Source organism: Ursus maritimus, unplaced genomic scaffold (assembly GCF_017311325.1).
Source record: "Ursus maritimus isolate PB19 unplaced genomic scaffold, ASM1731132v1 scaffold_15, whole genome shotgun sequence".
Taxonomy (NCBI): Eukaryota; Metazoa; Chordata; class Mammalia; order Carnivora; family Ursidae; genus Ursus; species Ursus maritimus.
The window spans coordinates 55,976,120-55,994,159 of record NW_024423897.1 but is presented as its reverse complement, the minus strand read 5'-3'; the positions used below and the strand labels follow the sequence as shown (position 1 = coordinate 55,994,159).

The 18,040-nt window shown below is 43.0% G+C and overlaps 1 protein-coding gene across 1 annotated transcript; it reads right to left on the bottom strand.

The window, feature by feature from the left end:
• Nucleotides 1-2,401: 2,401 nt before the first annotated feature.
• On the bottom strand, nucleotides 2,402-3,298 carry TAS2R1 (taste 2 receptor member 1). The gene has a single exon (XM_008689908.1). It carries the CDS (start codon nucleotides 3,296-3,298, stop codon nucleotides 2,402-2,404), a length of 897 nt encoding a protein of 298 aa, XP_008688130.1.
• Between the last annotated feature and the right edge of the window lie 14,742 nt (nucleotides 3,299-18,040).

Genomic DNA, 18,040 nt, shown 5'->3' with positions numbered 1-18,040 from the left:
ATCCCAGGACCCTGGGCTCATGATCTGAGCTGAAGACAGACACTTAACCGACTGAGCCACCCAGGCATCCCAGCATTTATACTTTAAAAAATGTATTAATAGAAGCAACTAAATTTAGCCTTTACAGTCGGCCACCATGTTGAGTCACTGGAAGCCACAGAGAATCCCTGTGGCGTGGGGGTGGAAGGAGTCAATGTCAGAAAGGGCAGTGGGACACGAAGTAGCAAGTCTTGCGTTCTGGCTTGGGGCTTACTGAACCCCTACCTGAAATGGAATGGGGTACTGTGCTGGCTCCCTTCTCCATAAGAGCCTGCCCGGTAGCCTGTCCTCCTTTGTCCTTGACTGAACAGGGACACCAGACCTCCTGCAATGGAAGACCGCAGGGATGAAGAGTGCGCCGTGCTGTGTTCTGTAGTTAGCAGCTCTCTGGCCCGACCCACGGGCATCTGACCCCCAGCCAAGGCTCCCAGAGGCCACAGAAGCCAGTCCATCCCTCCAGATGCAGGGCTAGCGTAGTGGAAGAATCTACATCACTACAGAGGCTAACTGCATGCTTCCCCAGGCCAGATGGGCAGGACAAAGCCACATGTCCGGGCTAAGGAGTCCTGACAAGGGCCGCTAGAGAGAGACCAAAGGCTGAGTCCGTTCTGCTTCTCCAATGGAGCAGTTAGCGTCCTACACAATATCCATCAATGTGATAGCTGGGCAAAATTTCTGGAAGAAGTATTTCGAGGAAAGTAGACTGTGAAAATGTTTCTAGAATAGTTTTCTTTGGCCTGCCTTCTCTTTTTTTAGAACTCCTTGGTAACTTTTGTGTATACAAACAGTCGAGCCTTAATCTTCATCTCATTAACTAGCATTTTTAAAGCAGAAGTTGCAAGAAATAGAATCAGAATTTGGTATCTGAGGGAAAAAATTCACACCAGAGTTGTAGATTTACGAGTTTCTTCCCAAATGTTTGAAATCGCTCCCACTCTCTCTCTATGCACCTGCTGGTGTCCACACCTTGATTCAAAGAGCCGGCATCTGAACTTGAGAAAATGGAAGTCACTCTTCACTGTCCCTTCTCAAAGGGGGAGCCGCAGTCACCTGCAGGGCATGACCGCTGTTCCCTGAGCCGGCGGCCTGTGTGCGCAATTCGCTATAAACCCTCCCGCCTACTGGGATGAAGGAACATGAAATAGCAGGAAGATGGAGGCTGTTCATTTGCTCCTTGGGGAATGAAGGATGGGATGCATGGAAAGAGGAAGTGTTCAGTTCCCACCCCCAAGAACATAAATGCTTTCCTGCACCTTCTGAAGCAAAGACCTCTGTTAGTTTGGTGCAACCAAGCCTGCGTGTCTTGGGCTAGTAAACAACCCTGGAATCTACATCCCCGATGACTGGCAAACCCAACCCTAAACAGGCTTCCCATCATCACACGTGAACCGCAAGCTGTAGCCAAACTGAGGGACATTTTTCACTTCACTGGAAGCAAAAGGGTTCTGAAGCTGTTTTAGAAATACATATATATCTTAGCATCTAAAATCATCACTCAAGTAGAAGAGGCATCTGTGACTTGAAGCAGATGGAGACACCCCCAGCCCACCCACCTACCGATGTGGCTTCGTTGGGAAGACGGGCAATGTGGTAGGAGTTCTCATTTGTTACCATCCGTTGAAAAGGTCCCAAAGCCCAGCACACAAATGCAAAATGAAACATCTTTGCAAGCTATTTGCTGGTCCGTGTGCCCAATTAGGGGAAATGGAAAATCCAGCCCTGGATTCCTCTTCCTCTTCCAGCTGCCTTTTTTTTTTTTTAGCAGTTGATGGGACATGTCAACATGGCATCTAGCCTCTCAGCTGTGTGGAGTCGGGGAGCAAGCTTACACGGACAGAGACAGCCAGCCTGTCCTCGGCTTCCTTTCAGATCTGATGAGGAAGAATTATTCCATTGTCCGTGACCCTAACAAAGAGAGCAAAAATAATCTGCAAGTAGACAAGAAAGGAGCAGCCAGTCCTTTCGGGCTAGAGCATCTAGAGGAGGTGTCGGACACCCAAGGACCCCATGGGATTCATGCATCCTTCAGATATCATGAGTTCAAACATCCTTTTCTTTATCTTTAAACTTTTTATTTGGAGATTGTTGATTCACATGCATCTGTGAGAAATAATACAGAAAGATCCCTGTACCACTTACCCGGTCTTTCCCAGTGAGGAAACACCTTGCAAGACGATGGTATAATATCACCACCAGGATATTGACATTGATGGAATCCGCCCATGTGCGTGGTCCTTTGAAAATCAATTGAATCCTTTGAAAAAGGAGAAGTCCATAAAAATGCCTCAGGTAGGACAAACGGCCTTTAGATGATGTTTTGTGTGTTTATGCGCCGACGGCTTTGTTGGACCCAAGTTCTCTCTCACTGGCAGCAATTTCCGTGGAGGACGAGCTTCTTTGCAATTTGTTTCAGTTTAGGATTTCCTAAAATTAAGATCGTAGAGTGTCCAGAGGGATAGGACCCAAACACCAAGATGCAGAACAGAAACATGAGGCTCCTGGGTTTAAAAATCTGAGAAGAGAGCAAAGCAGCTGTCATGTAGTGGGAGACACAGAGGACCAGGAAGGACAGAACGGACAGAAGCGATCTCATGTGGACACCTGTGCTAGGGACGCTGGTGCCCATCGCTGTGTTTCTCATCTGCCACGCGTGTCTCCCCAGGGAAAATATCAAGAGCAGGGCTGAAGCGAGGAAGATAAGTAACGGCAAAAATAACCTCATAAAAAAGGCAACTTGTATAGCAGATGTTTCTTTGATTTGAGTTGTTGCATTTGGGTAGAAAAAGCCCAACAGGACTTGTTGGGAGAGAAGCCATGTACGTTCGCTGTAGAAAACAAAAGGGACGGATGTGTATAGCAGGGACCCGAGGATCAGCCAGGGCACCAACTTCGATATCCTCATCTTCAACCAGAGGAAGAGTGGGTGAGCTATGGGGGCAATCTTGGCGCAGTAGAAAACGCCGAGCCACGAGGCAAACCAAAGTCCCAATTCATTTACAAACATGAAAATTAAAAAATTCTCAACAAGTAGAGGGACTTCAATCAAGGAGACAATTGCCCAATTAATGTAGAAGACGGACAACTGCAGACAAATCCTGGACATCGCGAGGCAGGAAAGAAGGAGAGCCAATGGAATCATCTTTCTCTGCTTGATCAACTCAGCGCCATTCACAAGCACAATGATGCTGTTTGCTAAAACCCCGATGAAAAATTGTATCACTGAAAACAGAAAATGGATAATAAGGTAAAACTCCAGCATTTTGAGAAGAAAAAAAAAATCAGTTACTTTAAAAATTGATGTCTTCATAGATTTGGGGACAGTTTGGATTATTTGCACTTTCTCTTCTTCTTCAGCTAGACTAGAAGCCCTTTGGGGAACGTGACTCTGAGGGTAAAGGCAGCGAGGCAGGAAGGTGGGGTACATTTGTTAATATCACTGTTTTCCAACTGGGTTCCAAGGCAGTCAAATAAGAAAGAGATACCCCGGCAACGATTTGCTTTCTGGTGACAGCTTTTGCATTTTCCAGGTCTGCTTAGCTTCCAGCGTCATCGCAAGCAAATGGTGGAACCAGACAACTTCAGGGCTGGGAGAAGGGCTCCCTGCATAGTCAGTGGAAACTCCTCGATCCTTCATCCCCAACATGAAGACTGAGTTGTGCCTGCAGCTGTAATTCTACTTAATGTTGGTGAGGCAGTCTTTAAAAAGATGTGGCTTTGAAATGATCGCTTCTGTGGTAACCGCCTAGAAGGGTCAGCCACATAGTACAGCTGAGTAGTAGTTATCCAACATGCAATGGTTCAGGGATTCCAGACCTCTGAAAATTTTAAAGCAGTGATGTAATAAAATATATGTGATAAGCAGAAAGGGTCAAAGAAGACAGAGACACAAGAATGAAGCTTGCATATATGTGTATAGAATTGGTCCAAAGCCTAAAGGACGCCAAAGCCACTGAGAGAATCACTTAGCACCGTTCCTACCTGTAACCGTCTGTGGGATGACAGTGGGTTTGACATCTTTTTCCTGTTGTTTTCTCAATACTATGAGATTTTTATGACATGAGCTGGTTGTTCCAGGGGAAAAGTAATAAAAAAAAAAAAGAGTACCTGATTCAATTTGTTGTTATACTTGTCTAACGGACTATTTGGGGAAAAATTAAATTGAAATTTATTAACATGTTACTGTGCCAGGTGCTAAACTAAACCAGGTTTTCTCAATCTCCACACTGTTGACATTTGGGGTTGGATAATTCTCTGTGGGAGGGGGGATGTCCTGTGCACTGTGAGATGTCTATCATGCCTGGCCTCTACCCACTAGACGTCGGTAGCACACCCCACTCTTCTGGTGTGCCAACCAACAGTGCTCCCAGATATTGCCAAATGCTCCCTGAGTGGCAAAACTATCTCCATTTGAACACCACTGTCCTAGATATTGGGAGAATAAAGGTGAATGGAATGTGGTTTTTGACCTTGAGATGCTCAGAGACTAAGGGCCAGCCGCATGTATAGTGTGACATAAAACCAAGTTAGGTTTTTGGACAGTTCACTACTAGAGTGCAAAGTGGGGAATAATTTATTACACATCAGGGGAACTGAAGCTTTTCCAGCTTAGCACCTGACCATACCATTCCCAACAGACCCCCCCCAACCCCTCAATGAGGCATGTCCTTATGGGAACATTTCACTTTGTCCAAAGGTGTCATAAAGGATTCTTAGAATGAATCTTCCTATTAGAAAACTGGAAAGTAAACCGTATGAAAACGTTAGTGGTGAGAATAAATCTCTAGGTGACTTTATCATTCTTCCCTGAATATGTAATGTCTGTGGGACTTGAAATATGTAAAGTGTGGGACTCTACTTCATTCTTGTCACAACTTCAATGAGACGAAGAGGACGAGCAGGACGTCATGAAAGAGACACCGAGGAATGCAGTTCTTGAGTGGATTCTTTTTATTTTTATAATAATATTTTTTTATTATATTATGTTAGTCACCATACAGTACATCCCTAGTTTTTGATGTAAAGTTCCATGATTCATTACTTGCGTATAACACCCAGTGCACCATGCAGTATGTGCCCTCTTTAATACCTATCACCCGGCTATTGTGAGTGGATTCTATCAAAAAAGATCCAGATTCAAGCATGACAATCAAGGCCAGTCCTGTTTCTTTTCCCCAGGTGGAAAGAAAAACGTACTTAGAGAGTACTTCTGGGTTTTACTTTCTGCAGGCTGGAAAAGCAAAACAGAATGCCCACTACCTACGGAAAGAGGAAGCCGGGAACTCTCGCGAGAGCAGAACTACTATTCCCCGCCTCTCCATCAAAGCCCCGCGCGTGCGCCCGTCACGTGGGGGCCTGTGGCGCTCAGCTCTGTGAGGCCATAGCTGGGCTTTCTCCTCATCCCCGGCTCCGCTCATTCCTTTAGTGTTTGGCATGGGGTACTTCTGTGAAGTAGAACCAAAGCCGGTTACATAAGGCTTTTCATAACAAAGGAAAAGAGAAATAAATGTTCCAAAGTCACCTTGAAAGATAATTTTTGTTTTCTAACTATTTGTTCCTGGAGACATCGAGCCCTGGGCCCACCATCTAGTTCTTCCCTGTTGCTCCGATACCGTGGCGACAGTCACGTAGTGAGCCCTTCAGCATGGCCTGGGCACTTCACTATTGCAAAAAAGTCATGGTGACACAAGGGGAAAGTGGAAAAAATTCGATTCTGAGTCTAAAACCTCAGTCCAATCTTGCAGCAGGGACAGCGAACGAGCAGAGATCACGCACGGTGCACCAAAGACAGAGGAAAGAACTATGTCTACTCGTGTGTATTGACCGTTGTTTGTCTTTTGGATTCAAGCATCTTGAGGGGATACATGGTTCTCAAATATTCTATTATAATGTCTGTCAGAGCTAGCTTGGGGAGTAGAGGCAATCCTTCACAGAGAACTTTCGTTCACCTACGTCTTCGGGCTCGGAAATCCCATGGAGGGAAAAATAAAAATTCATGAGGCTGAAGCTACATTTTTTTTTTTTCATTAAATAATTTCCATCACCAGCCTCTTCAGTGAGCACACACAAAGGCTGCTGACAAGGGCCACCACGTCGCCCTTCTTACACGGGAGGAAGGCAGAATAAAAGATGTCTGTTCCAAGGAGCGCAGCATTTGTGTGGCTGCTAAGCGATGCCCCATTCAACCCCGGGGGTGCTGCGTGTCGGTGGTGATGGGGAGCCCTGCGAGGTGGTGTTCCCCGCCTTCCCCCTGGATTGCACCGCATCAATCAAGATAACCACGGCCTCGGCCATGCTCTTGTGCTAAGCGAGAGTGAGCTAAGTGTTTTAATGAGCCACCCAACAAACCAATGAAAGAGAAAAAGGTCCTAAATACAGAACCGTTTTGCGTCTTTTAAGCAGTTTGTTTCGGTGAGAAGGACATGTCAGAGAATTTCTGGGTCTGAGATGAAAAACGTACATGTCTGGCCTCACCTGTCAGTCATCGGCTCGAAACGGTGACAGTTTTACATGGACAAATGGCTTGGAACAGATGGAACAAGTCCTGATGTGGAGAAATTCACATGATGATTACCCCATATTACCCTGATTAAATCCGCTCACTCGCACTCATCTGTAATGAGCAATCATTAAAAGAGACAACACTAAATATTCTCGAGGTAACTGACAGGCGGAAAGAGTTGCTTATTTATATTCAAATCATTCAGCTCCTCAAAAGAAAGCACGAGGTTTTCACAGGCAGTGAGATTGACAGTGGCGAGCTTGTCACCAGGTAGAGGGCTGCAATGATCATCTCTCTGCTTTCCAGTGGCACCCGGACATTTACTTTGAGATTAGAGCATCATGAAAGTGAGTGATAGTTGTAATACCTTTCCCAAGTGGGTCTTCCCACTTGGTTATCGAGGGAACAATTCCTGCTTTAAGAAGCGTGTGCATGTATTAACATTATTGTATATTTAATAAGATTGTTTGAATAAGAGAGAAATAGACCCAGAGCAGACCAGCACAGACACCCTTGCCGAACCTTCCCCGAAGCAGAGCTCAGGCCTGGGGAAGTGGAATTTATTGCATCTCAAATTCACAGCATTTTGGTTAAAAAGCTCCAGACCCTTTCAGACTAATCATTCTTTGAATCCGTTCATTTGTTTCTCTCCACTTGAATTTGCAGCTGCTCTTTCGGACTATAATTTTTGCCTTTGCTATTCAGGTCACTCCCATTTACTTGTCCCTTCTCTTGCTCTGTGTATCCCGGTTTAAGATATTTCTGGGCTTTTCCTTACTCTTCCCAATATGCTAAAATTTACATGCATGGCAGCAAGTAGAATCAGGGTACAGTGTGATAATAACATTGAATTCAAGTCCTACACGTAAAGAACTCGACGTGCTTTACAAACAAGAATCCCTTATTAGTGACAATGCGGAAAGGCCAGCCCACAGGTAATCTCTTGCCCTCATGATTTTGTCTTCAGCTCAAAAGTGAGCTATGGAACTTCAAATCCTTCCCTCCCTTCTTCCTCCCCTGGTGTATCCCTACCGTTCTCTTTTCCTCCTTCTCCCTTCCTCCTTTTATCCATATGTCAACACGTATTTACCTATGTATTACAGACTAGGCACTACTCAAGCACGGAAGACACAGGAATGAACGAGACAGACGGAGTCTCTGTCATCTTGGAAATTACATTTTGGCAATTTGGTGGGGCAGATGAGGATTAAACAAGTAGAGAAATAGATACTTCTAGGTAACGTAGAGAGGGATGCTATCTTAGAGAGCATGGTCAGGGAAGGTAGGTTTCTCCCAAGAGGAGGTGATCATTGAAAAGCGAACTGAATGAGAAGGAATCATCCGTGGATATCCAGGGGATGAACATTCCAAGTGGAGAGGGCAGGAGATGGCAATGCCCTCTTGAGTCAAAAAAAAGAGCTGGAACTATTCCAGAAAAACAGAGGACCACTTTGCTGTTGCTGGAGCAGTTTGAGCAAGGCGAAGAACCCAAGGAGAAGAGAATGGACGGGCAGGAATGGCCAGATCACGGAGAGGTTTGGGTCACAGTAAGAACTAAACTGTATCCTTTGTGTAATGGGAAACCATCATAAGGTGTGTGTGTGTGTGTGTGTGTGTGTGTTGGTGGGGGATTTGTCATAATCAGGTCTATGTCTAAAATATTTATTCTGGCTGTTGTTAAACCAAAAACAACAACATTTACTCTGGATGACAGACTTGGGGGTCAGGAAAGAGCAAGCGCAGAGACAGGAAACCCACTCTGAAGGGTTTAAGGCAAAGGCAAAGGATATTGTTGACTTAAATTAGACTGGTGGTACAGGGAGGAAAGAAGTGTCTGGATTTGTAATATATTTCGAAAGTAGAACCAACAGAGATTTCAGATGGCTTTGATGGGGAAAGAGAGAAATAAGAATTACTCTTGGGTCATTGGCGTGATCCACTGGTGAGTGATGGCACCATTTTTCAAGAAGGAGGAGGCTGGAGGAAGGTTCGATTCAAGAGCTGTGCTGTGGGGCGCCTGGGTGGCACAGCAGTTAAGCGTCTGCCTTCGGCTCAGGGCGTGATCCTGGCGTTGTGGGATCGAGCCCCACGTCAGGCTCCTCCGCTATGAGCCTGCTTCTTCCTCTCCCACTTCCCCTCCTTGTGTTCCCTCTCTTGCTGGCTGTCTCTCTCTCTGTTGAATAAATAAATAAATAAAATCTTAAAAATAGAAAAGAGCTCTGGTGTGGACACGTTCTGAGATGCCTACTTTAGGTTAAGGCGTTATTAAGCAGTGAGTGAGGGATTCAGAATTTGTGGGGCCACAAAGACTGGAAATGCACATTTGGAATTTACTAGCATATAAAGAGTATTTAAAGTCACGAGACTGGATAAGATTATGTAGGAAAGAGATTGCCAAAAGGAGGGTCCGAGCACTATAAATAAGAAACAGAATATTTTGTGCATTCATGTCACCCTGCCTGTCCCGTCTGATGCCATCTCTTTGTGGAAGGAAGCCTGATGAAGCAGAATCCATGAGTTAACGCTTGCTTCCCTGAAGTCAACCCTGCTAGTCATGGTACCCTAATCTCTTTATATGTGGCTGATCCTATTTGCTATTTCATTTAGAAATTTTACTTCTTTATTTATAAGGCAGATTGGTCTGTAGATTTTTCTGGTGCTCTGTTTGATAAATTTGATTATACATGTTATGCTGGATTTATCAAGAAATGGTTCAGCTTTTCTTATTTTCTATGCACCGGAACAATTTAAATAGCATGGGAATTATCTGTTTCTTGGGGAATGGAAGGAATTCACAGTGAAAGAATCTGAGGCCAGGGGCTTTTGGGAAGGGGCAGAATCTTTGCCATGTATTTAGTACTTGAAATGCTCAACAATCGTGATGCCCCCAGCTTTGCTTTTCCTTTTCAACAGTTCCTTGGAGATTCGGGGTCTTTTCTGGTTCCATACAAATTTAAGGACTATTTGTTCCAGTTCTTTGAAAAACGTTCTCGGTATTTTGATCGGGATAGCATTGAAAGTGTAGATTGCTCTGGGTAGCATGGACATTTTAACTATGTTAATTCTTCCGATCCATGAGCATGGAATATCTTTCCATCTTTTTATGTCTTCCTCAATGTCTTTTAAGAGTGATTTATAGTTTCTAGAATAAAGGTCCTTTACGTCTCTGGTTAAGTTAATTCCAAGGTAACGTATGGTTTTTGGTGCTATTGTAAATGGGATGGATTCCCTGATTTCTCTTTCTTCGTTCTCGTTATTCGTGTACAGAAATGCAACTGATTTCTGAGCATTGATTTTGTATCCCGCCACGTTACTGAATTGCTCTATAACTTCTAATAGTTTGGGAGTGGCTTCTTTTGGGTTTTCCATATAGAGTATCATGTCGTCTGCGAAGAGAGACATTTTGACTTCTTCTTTGCCGATTTGAATACCTTTGATCCCTTTTTGTTGTCTGATTGCTGTTGCAAGGACTTCTAGTACTATGTTGAATAATAGTGGCGAGAGTGGGCATCCTTGTCGTGTTCCTGATCTTAAGGGAAAGGCTTCCAGCTTTTCCCCATTGAGAATAATATTTGCAGTAGGCTTTTCATAGATGGCTTTTATGAGATTGAGAAATGTACCTTCTATTCCTACACTCTGAAGGGTTTTAATCAGGAAAGGATGCTGTATTTTGTCAAATGCTTTTTCGGCATCGATTGAGAGGATCATATGGTTCTTGAGTCTTTTCTTGTTGATATGATGTATCACGCTGATTGATTTGCGAATATTGAACCACGCTTGCATCCCAGGTATGAATCCCACTTGATCGTGGTGGATAATCCTTTTAATGAACTGTTGGATTCTATTAGCAAGTATCTTGTTGAGGATTTTGGCGTCCATATTCATTAGGGAAATCGGTCTGTAATTCTCCTTTTTGAGGGGGTCTTTGCCTGGTTTGGGGATCAAGGTAATATTGGCCTCATAGAATGAGTTTGGTAGCTTTCCTTCTGTTTCTATTTTTTGAAATAGCTTTAGGAGAATAGGTATTATTTCTTCTTTGAATGTTTGGTAGAATTCCCCAGGAAAACCGTCCGGGCCTGGAGTTTTGTTATTTGGAAGGTTGTTTATCACTGACTCAATTTCTTCATAATTAATTGGCCTGTTTAAGAAATCAATTTCTTCCGGTTTCAATCTTGGTAGTTTATAGGTTTCCAGGAAGGATTCCATCTCTTCCAGATTGCTTAGTTTATTGGCATATAGCTGTTGATAAAAATTTCTAATAATCCTTCCAATTTCAATGGTGTTCGTCGTGACCTCTCCTTTTTCATTCATAATTTTAATAATCTGGGTCCTTTCTCTTTTCTTTTGGATAAGTCTTGCCAGTGGTCTGTCAATTTTATTGATTCTCTCAAAGAACCAGCTTCTAGTCCTGTTGATCTGCTCTACTGTACTTCTGGTTTCTGCTTGATTGATTTCAGCTCTAATTTTGGTCAACTGCTTCCTCGTGCGTGGATTAGGCCTGTCCCTCTGTTGCTGTTCCAGCTTCTTGAGGTGAGAATATAAAAACTGCATTTTAGATTTTTCTATTCTTTTGAGTGAGGCTTGGATGGCTATGTATTTCCCCCTTAGGACTGCCTTTGCAGTATCCCATAGGTTTTGGACTGTTGTATTTTCATTCTCATTGGTCTCCATAAATTGTTTAATTTGATTTTTGATTTCCTGGTTTATCGAGTCATTCCTGAGCAGGATGGTTCTTAGTCTCCAAGTGTTTGAGTTTCTTCCAAATTTTTCCTTGTGGTTGAGTTCCAATTTCAGAGCGTTGTGGTCTGAGAATATGCAGGGGATAATTTCAATCTTTTGGTATCGGTTGAGACCTGTTTTGTGTCCCAGAACATGGTCTATTCTTGAGAATGTTCCATGGGCATTAGAATAGAATGAGTATTCTTTGGTTCTGGGGTGTAGTGTTCTATATATATCTATGAGGTCCAACTCGTCGAGTATGGCATTCAAAGCCTTTGATTCTTTGCTTAGTTTTTGCCAGGGTGTTCTGTCTATTTCTGAGAGTGGAGTGTTGAGGTCCCCTACTATTAATGTATTTTTATTTATATGTCTCTTTATTCTGGTTAAGAGTTGGCTTGTGTATCTTGCTGCTCCCCTGTTGGGGGCATATATATTTATAATTGTCATATCCACTTGTTGAATACTTCCCTTAAGAATAATATAGTGCCCTTCTGCATCTCTAACTATAGTCTGTAGTTTAAAATCCAATTTATCTGATATGAGAATTGCTACCCCAGCTTTCTTTTGAGGTCCATTTGCGTGAAAGATGGTACTCCATCCCCTTACTCTCAGTCTGAATGCATCTTTGGGTTCGAAATGAGTCTCTTGTAGACAGCAAATGGATGGGTCATTTCTTTTTATCCAATCTGCAACCCTGTGGCGTTTTATGGGATGGTTCAAACCATATTGCATGGTGCACTGGGTGTTATACACAACTAATGAATCATCGAGCCTTACATCGAAAACCGGGGATGTACTGTATGGTGACTAACATAATATAATAAAAAATCATTATTAAAAAAAAAAAAGAAATGCTCAACAATCGACAGACATAGTCTCTGTTTGACCTCTTGACAACTCTATGAAATCGATATTATCTCCACTTTAGAGATCATGCAGTTGAGGTGCACAGAGGATTGGAAATTGCCCTCAGTCATGCAAGTAAAAAGTAGCATTTCCAAGATGGGGACCACAATCTGACTTCGAATCCCATGTGTGTCCTTAACCATTCAATACCACAGCCTCCTGTGTTAATACTGAATGATGGTGAAGATTCCTTTCCCTGTTTTAACATGAAGGTTGGACAACTGCTATTTTTTTTGCCTGCTCAGCATTCATTATCCCCCACCTTTACCCTGACTTTCTTTGAAGGAACCACCTCTCCTCCATCTTTGTTTCTGTGTCTTATTTGGGATTCCCCATCTCTAAATCCAGAAATAAGCACACAACCCAGGTGTGCCAACTAACATTTCCATTCACCTGACCAGTAATCCCAGAACTTTTGCTGAAGCAGGCTCGGCAAACTGTCCCTCTCTGTCAAAGACAGTGTGTTTGGCGCTGCTGGCAGCCGTCTTGCCACCATGAGAGGCAGACCTGAACCTGCCTGAAGACTGGATTCTATGCAGAGAGCAGCAGTACACGGAGAAGAGACAGCCAGACCAGGGCTCAGAGCCAGCTTTCACTTCCTGTTGGCCTTGACATTTAAATGAACCCATAAATTTCCAGCTCTTGTGAAAGTGAGCTTGAAGTGGGTTTTTGTCACTTTGGGTGTATTAGAATATAACAGCTGCAGGTTATATAGAAAGGCAGAGATGTGCTTTCCACTTTTCATATTTAGGAACTGGAGCCAGAGAAGTGATTTGCTCAAAGCCAGGCATTTAATGGTATACCTAGAGCCTGAACCTGTGATCTCTAAATTAGAGCTGACTGTTGCATTTGCTGAACTCAGAGTTTTCTCAAACATATTAGTAGAAGAACTTTTTAGAAAAAATACAGATTACTTTTCTGGGGTTTCCTTTATACATTGAATTATTCCTTTCACATACTCACTCTGACAACTCGGAGTTTTATTGTGCTGTAAGAAGTGTTTACAAAGCATAAGGATACCATGTGGACATCAGAAGTTTCGTTCATTCTGAACTGCACAGACTATCTCTGGTACGCTGCCCGACTGCCCTCTGCCCAGAGGATGTGTGGTCTGGTAGATCTATGGATCCATGCAGCTACTGGACCACACAGGACCCACACATCTACATATATGCTGGTTGCAATGGTTGGATTGGAGACATGAATGAAGAAGGTGCATACATGGTCTTGAAACCCATAGTGTCAAGGGTGCCTGGGTGCCTCAGTGGGTAAGGCGTCCACCTTTGGCTCAGGTCATGATCCTGGAGTACCAGGATTGAGCCCCACATCGGGCTCCCTGCTCAGCAGAGTCTGCTTCTCCCTCTCCCTCTACCCCTCCTCCTGCTTGTGCTCTCTCTCTCTCTCTCAAATGAATAAATAAAATATTAAAAAAAAAAGAAACCCATAGTGTCATTTCTGCCCTGGTCCATTTTTGAATGGTTCTCCCACTTGTCCTAGGAGCCAGATCTCTTTTGCTAAGACTGAGCATTCCAGGTTTTCCTGAAAAAAGACTGTCCAGCACCTGGTTTCTGTTCTCTTCCTTGAGCCAACTTTCTCTAGACATAATTTTAGCAATTCCTAGAAGACCCAGATTGTTTTTCCTTGCTTTGTTTCCCCAGCAGCTGGGACCAGGCTTCATGGTCTCTACTTCATGTGGTTTAGGGACATTGGCTTCATTCCCTGCATCCAGGAGCAGATATTTATGTATGGATTCTTATGGGGAGGCTCTATCAGCACTGCTGAATGAACAGCAATGAAAAAAAGGAATAAAGCTTCTCATCTTTAGAAAGATGTTGTTATTCAAAATTGAGTATTACATAAACTTCATAATGTCTTTCCTACAGCAGAAAATATTATTCCATTTACCTACCATCAACTAATATCCTTTTGTGGACATTTGTGGGACAAATGAATAGGATGAAGAATAAGGTCTGTGAACAGGAAATAAGTGAATCTCACTAATTCAGAGGGTGTGAAAAAAAAAAAAACCATGAACTTGTCTTTTTAAATTCAATACAGTAAATTTAATACTGAACCACATCATGTCAGATCTGCAAAGGATATTAGTGATTATTTGTGCCGGCTTTTCATTGTATGGAAGAAGAGAGAATTTCAGAAAGGATGCATAATGCCCTGTGCCTTGTTCCAGGGAATATTCAAATGTTGGGTATTCTAGAAGAAGGAAAACTCTGGATTTGCTGCACCTGGGTGTGACTAATGAAGCCTTCATGGGAGCATGATAAAATGCAGTCAACTGATGGGACAATGGTGCCTATGGGTCCCCCCAAGACATGTCTAATGATGATGCTTTTGGGGAAAGATGGGCAAACCCCACATCCATGTATCTGTATCCCACTGCTGTTGATTGCAGTGGATGCACACAGGAATCTGCAGTCCTTCCTCAAAATGTGACAATAGGAAAGAATATCTGGCAATGGTATCCAAGGCTTTCCAGGTATTCGTATAGAGTGAAATTAGTCCAACATATTTTTTTTTACTCCAACATATTTTAAATTGCAACCATAATATATATAGAAAGGGAAACAAGGGAAACTTTAAATTCCAATGTTCTGTCATCAGTAATACTTATCTTTATACACTTAAGGCTCCCTCCATGCATATTAAGTGATAATATAGAAGTTTCATTTTACGAAATATTATCCTTCCTCAATTATCCACTAATCTGAGTGTTAGTCTTGTTGCAATTAAATAGATACTACCAATTTTAAAAATCCGTTCTTCTTGCCTGGTATGAAACACAATTTAGATGATCACAGATCCGACTACAGCACAGATTGGGATAATGTTAACAATTAAGCAATCAGGAGTAGGGTCTTTCCAGGGTTCAGTGGACTCTCTTTTTTCTGGTTGTGACTTAACACAGTGATTTACAAAACCTACTTTCTCCTCAGAATTCACATAATCACGAAATAAGCAATTTTGGCTATAAAAACAAGATGAGATCAAATATATCCCCAAAGTAATAGTTCTCAGATATATTCAAAGGGCATCGCGCTTTGATCTGAAACAGAGAAAGGAAATATTTCAGTGGAAACATGGCGGTGTGGAGTGGGGGAAAGAGAGGGAACCGTCCAACTCAGGCGAGAAAAACATGATCTTAATTATATGGACTGATAATTAGTACAGCTCAAACTTCTCCTGCTGACCCAGATTGCTGGGAACCGACATTTAGGCCTCATTTTGCCTTCCAACCACTTTAAAAATTGATTTCTGAAAACAATATTCATGCCTTGTTTCTTCTCCCCAGTAATCCAGGGGATCTACAACAGGGTTGACTGCATTGTTCTTGCATTATTTTGGTTGGCCTGAAGTTTGACAGGAAGGGCCACAGTCACACCCTCTGTGAGGTGAGATGACGTTCCCAGTGCGCCGAGCCTTGTGAGATATGAGGTGGTTATCTCAAGCAGAAGCACTTACCTCAGCTAAGTTTCCATTGGCCCCACATTCGCTAATATGAGGGGGGCAGGGGAGTCAGCAGCAAGGAATGACCCATTGTTTGCAAGGCACGGTCCTGCCAAAATGAAAACCTCCATTTCTTATAGCACCCCTGCCCTTTTCTGTTCGGGATTTGTATCACCACTTAGGAAGAATCTAGACTAACAATCTATGCCCCGGGACATCTGGCACGCGTTTGGATCTCAAGCCAAATTCAGCCCCGGCAAGGCCCACGTGCTCAGGCAGAGCGAGGGATTAGCACCCGCGCCAAGGCATCCCTGAAGGATCTCTTCAGCTTTTCTCCTCGGGAACGCCCCCGTCCTCCCAGCTCACTCCCAAGTGATGTGAAACTCCTCCGCCTTGTGTTCTGATGGTGTTTGATGCGAGGTCCACAAACCCCAGCTGTTGCAAGAGAGCTAGGAGCACTGCCTGCATTCTGAGGCTCACGATGGCCAATGCACCTGATCAATGCACCTGACCAAAGCCACAGCGTGGGGGCATGTTTACCATGCAAAGCAATCTTCGAGTCCCATCACTTCATCCCGCAGATGTATCAAGTATCTCGGCACCCCCAGACCTGGGGCTTGCACTTCTTTGTCCACTGAACAAATACCTACCGGGCACCCGCTACGCTGAGCGTTTACGCGTATGCATCGTTAGCCAAGTGTGGAAGCCACAGGATGTTAAGAAAGTTCATATGTCTATTCAAGGAAATATTCAGAATTGCATTTGAAACAAGTTATCTGCCACTGTGTTTTGGCCATAAAATGGCAAATATTATATGGAGAATATAATAGAAGGAGTCGGAAGTATTTGCAAAGGACTTGGGTAGAAATTTGCTGACTTAATGACCTCATTCTAGCTCTGTCTTATCTTTCCAGAATACTCCTAGGTAATGGCTTCTTTATCACCTCTCTGGAATGTAACGTTATCAGTTTCTATTTTCTCAGTTTCCTATAATTCAATCAGAAGTCAGCAGTAACACTTCCTAGGGCAAGCTCTATCTCAAAGCTGATTTTTAATGGAACACGGATATGCACACGCATGTTCCAGCGGGTTCTGCCCGATGCAAAAGTGTATTAAAAGTGGAGCCACATTTACATTTGTTTTGCATTTGTTATTTAAGAGGTCAAAATATGCAAACTGCATCCACTCTTGTCAATACCTTCGAGCAAAAGAAAATTTTATTAAAGTTAGATTCATGACCAATAGAAGAGCTAATACCCCTCATTTAGGGGAAAAGCCTGCATTTTAAAAATAGTAGGCATTTATTTCTTATCTAAAACTGAGAATACTTACCAAATGTGCATTTTGAATCAGGTATAATGGCCTACACATAAATATGCAATTAAAAAGCAAACTTAATTATAAGCAGTTTACAGCCTAAATGGAAATAGTTATATAGTCTGCAATTGGTCCTGGAAATTTTTATATGAAAAATAAAATTAGTAATAAAGGAATAAAAGACATTTAGTGATTTCCAAGAATGAGTTGTAGAGACGGCCAATTCTTACCCAAGATATACAAATAAAGTGTATAGCTATAGGAAAATTTGCTTTTTCTAAGTTAGATAAAAGAAAGAAAATCTGCTCTAACACAGCTTAAGAATTATAATCTTATTGTGTACATGCTAAACTCGTTTATGGTTGCCTTCACTAAAGAAAACTTTTTTTCCAAATTAAAGAAGTTAGGTTTTTGCTAATTCAGCATCCATGTTTACCCTAGAAAACAATGAGCAAAAAATGGTATGAAAGAAAGCAAGATAAAAATTGCACGTGTGTGTGTGATGTCTTTCCCTTGCACTACTGGCCACGTAGGGTGAATGAATCCACACTGACATTTCTTTTTCTTTTTTACTTTTTTTTAATTTTGAAGATCTTATTTATTTATTTGTCAGAGAGAGAGCGTGCAAGCAGGGGGAGCAGCAGGCAGAGACAGAGGGAGAAGCAGGATCCCCACTGAGCAAAGATCCTGATGTGGGACCTGATCCCAGGACTCTGGGATCATGACCTGAGCTGAAGGCAGACACTCAGCTGACTGAGCCACCCAGGTGCCCGTACACACTGGCATTTCTGCAGCCTTATCTAGATCCTCCGTGGAGCTCCCGATCTGTTACACTGGTGAGCATGTGACTTTATGCCTGTGGTTTCACATGGGGTTTGCTGGGTCCAGTGCAAATATGAGGGTGGACCCTGTGATGTACATGTTACCCTCTGTGGAGCCTGAGGTCTAGCATGCTTGGAGCACTCTTTCGTAGCCACGAGATCTGTGCCCTGTCCTAATTCCGCTCAAGTGTCACCTCAGGCCTTACCTCATTCCTCCACCACCACTCCCCACTTTCTTCCCCAGCTTCATCTCTTTTTTCTCTCTCTCTCTCTCTCT